We start from the raw sequence: 3,250 nt of genomic DNA, 5'->3' as shown, positions 1-3,250 counted from the left end.
GGAAAGCACGGGAGATCACTTCGCCCACTGCCTCATCGCCTTTGAAAATGTCCACCGCAGTTGTGGACGAAACGTCAGGAAGAAATTCCCATGAAAATAATTTCTATATGTGATTTGACCGGCCGTGGAAGCCTTCACATTTGTCATGACTGCTTTCAAGTCCTCAGGGCTTAAGAGAGTCCAGGAGGCAACAGTGATGATAACAACTCCTTGATTCCTCTTGGTGTTAAACAGCTCGCCCACTACAACGCCCCACCCATACAGCCTACTCCGGGGGTGCCCTACGGCTGTTTCCCTAAACCCCACAAGGTGAGAGTACAACCCCAGGCTCCTCCCGCGTCGTGACTGTTGCTCTCAAGCATCTGTCGTTACTTTGGCAAACATGCTGAATAGATGGTACGTGTTTGCCTACGAAAACATTCGATTCTAGTGACGCTGGGCGGCCGCCCAGGCAAGCAGTAGAAGAGGTAAAAGGTTGGGGGGGCGACGCAGCCGAAACGATCATCTAGGTTGCGGGGTTAGTTTGGGCGCGTGGCGCACGTAGAGATGCGGCGCTGCTCGTCGACTCAGCGGCGCTTAGCTCATTGCTGGGTTCTGCTGTAGGTGTGCCGTGAGTTCCAGCGCGGAGCGTGTAAGCGCGCAGAGTCCGAATGTCGCTTTGCGCATCCCGCCGACTCTGTGACTGCCAACGAGGACGGCACGGTCACTGTCTGCATGGACGCAGTCAAGGGCCGCTGCAACCGCGACCCCTGCCGCTATTTCCACCCCCCTCTGCACCTCCAAGCCCAAATCAAGGCCGCACAGTCGCGGGCTAGCGCGGTATGCTACGCAGTCTTAGGGCGCACGCTAATCAGCCTTTTAGTTGATGTTGTGTTGTTTGGTCAGTCATACAGGCAGTTTTTTTTCTGTTCTTTTCGTTGTTGTTTTCGTTGTTGATTTGCCTCCCTTGGCCTGCTTGTGGTCGGCGCGGGCAATGGACGCTCACCTCGTCAGTCATTGCCCAGCCGACGGCCATTTTGCCTAGTTACCCGCTCTGAGTTGATTTTTCCGTTTACTAAACCCGTTTCTGATCAGCCTCAGCTCACCTAGCTGATTGGTCCCTGAATCACCTCATTTCCCCCCGTTTGTCTCGGTCATCCTCATGACCACTCCTCTTGCGATCAAGCGACTTTTGGTTTACTTCCCCCAGCCAACTAACCAGAGTTTTTGAGTTTCGCTTCGCCGGCCCTCAGTACATCGGCTCATGCCCCAAGTTTAGCACTTTCTTTTGGTAGCATCAACTGATTAGTTTAGTATGGCGCCTCCTTTGAGTGAAGCAGCTGCAGGCAAACGTGCAAACTCCTAGAGTGCAATGATAGCGCGGCTTCTCTCTCTCAGTGTCCCCCAGTTGGCAGTTTTATCATTTCTTAGATATGTAGGCGGCCAGTAGAGCAGTGTCTAGAGCAATTAGAGCCTACCAGCCTCCCTCGAGCTTTAACCACTCAAAGACTCATTGCGTTTAGGAATTTGCAGTTGCCCTTCTATGAACTTACTAGAGTTGTATGTAGTTGTATGTGTCCTCTCTTGCAGGATCACCCGCCCTCTCTTTTTCGAGGCTTTGCATGCCCATTGCATATGAATAACGTTTCTTCCCCTAGGATTTGGAAGTTGAACACCAATGAGCCGCCTACTAGTTGTGTTAGAGGAAAATATCATGCCCCCCACTGATATTTGACGCTTTCTATTCGCTGGCAGCCAATTCGCATGCTTTCGATCAGTTGCGTGTTTTAACGCACAATTTTTGCACAATGCCAAACCGTTTTTGCCATCCCGTTCCATGATACGTCGGCCGTGGCTGATTGATTAACCCGAGCCGGTCGGGTAAACCACGCGCCGCCCCTGACATATCTTGGAATGCGACAATTGTCAGCGAAAGCATGAAATATTTGCGCACATTAATGGAGAAATAAATTTCTCATTTGTCTTAGTAGTGGAGCGCAATGTGTCGCCCCCTGCCCCTTGATCTATGGCCGGGATGTCTATTGGTTGTTTGGGGGGGCGACTGCCACTTCTGGAATTTTAATCGTTAAATTTATGGTACCGGCGGAAACTGGGAATTCTTCCTGCAACGTGCAGCATTCTTCCTCACGCTGTAGCGTTTACTTGGATTATGTAGTTGCAATGGGTCCAAGAGCAAACGGACAAACGTGCTAATAGTCATCAGCACAGTTGCAAAGAGAAAAAGACTAGAGTATCGGATTCAGGTCGGGCGAGTAGTACCGTTACCACCGAAATCAAGAAGGCCTACTGGCTGAATTGTGACGTCACTTAAAGTAGTCCGACCAGGCATAACGCGTAGCGGAGTATATGATGAATCAACTGTACGAATATGAATATTTTAGACAAAAATAATGTCTTCAGGAATTAATGTGCTTTTTACATTGTTTGATTTAAATGATTAGCCTTTCTATTCCTAAAAAATGAACGTAGTTGACTAGCCACAAATATTTTAATTTCAGTTATAGCTTAATATTTCATGTTTCCGAAGTGTTCTAATTGTTTTAAATAGTGAAGAATACAATTGCTAATAATCTACCAGCTTTATTTAGGGAGAGTATCTTTCTTTTATTCCCCTTTCCAATGGTGTCATTTCTTTTGCCACAATAATTATTTAAAAGAGTATTGATGACAGAATTTATGATAATCTTTACCGAGCTTATAGTACTATGCAGATCACATTGGGGAAACTCTGTTAGCAAATGATTATCTGTTATGTATCGTAAAGTTGTTGTTGACAAAAACGTCTTTTTATTGTGTAGGTACTGCTAAAAAGTTATCTTCATCACATTCCAAAATTTTGTTGAAAATGAGATAACCATACAAAACGATATTTGTTACATGGTCTTTTGGAAATTTAAGCTTACCCCTACTCAAATTTTTAATGAGTATGCGACTGTCTTTAACTTCTATTTGATCTGTAAATGTTAAATTTGACTGGCATATTTGGCATTTAAATTTCTTGGACAAAATGTAACAACAATATCCTGCTAGGTAGGTAATGACAGGCATTTCATGTTCCACATTTTCCAAATCACACCGAGAAATTTGTAAATTTGGGACAAACCATTCCGACTTTGAAACTCTCTCGTTGTCAAAAATATCATCACTTTCATAAAAATGTTTTATTGTTAACATTCCAAAGCAACGAGATTTTAGCGACATCAATGACTGGATTCGAAGTTTTTTCTCGCACTCATATAATTGCCGAATG

At 45.3% G+C, this 3,250-nt stretch overlaps 1 protein-coding gene across 11 annotated transcripts in view; it reads left to right on the top strand.

Moving 5' to 3' along the window:
* LOC109537553 (protein muscleblind) overlaps window positions 1-3,250 on the top strand; it is a 153,081-nt gene that overhangs the window by 127,518 nt on the left and 22,313 nt on the right. For 6 of the 11 annotated variants that reach the window (XM_048662547.1, XM_048662542.1, XM_048662541.1 and 3 more), the window contains one exon: window positions 604-819. The exons of the other annotated variants lie outside the window; for them this stretch is intronic. In XM_048662547.1, the coding sequence (XP_048518504.1) occupies window positions 604-819 (216 nt within the window). The remainder of the gene's footprint in view (window positions 1-603; window positions 820-3,250) is intronic. 11 annotated transcript variants of the gene reach the window in all.

The sequence above is a fragment of the Dendroctonus ponderosae genome, unplaced genomic scaffold, assembly GCF_020466585.1.
Source record: "Dendroctonus ponderosae isolate FM_Combo_2020 unplaced genomic scaffold, Dpon_F_20191213v2 Dpon_F_20191213_11, whole genome shotgun sequence".
NCBI classification, from domain to species: Eukaryota; Metazoa; Arthropoda; class Insecta; order Coleoptera; family Curculionidae; genus Dendroctonus; species Dendroctonus ponderosae.
The sequence above is the reverse complement of the archived record's forward strand: the minus strand, read 5'-3'. Positions and strand labels throughout refer to the sequence as shown.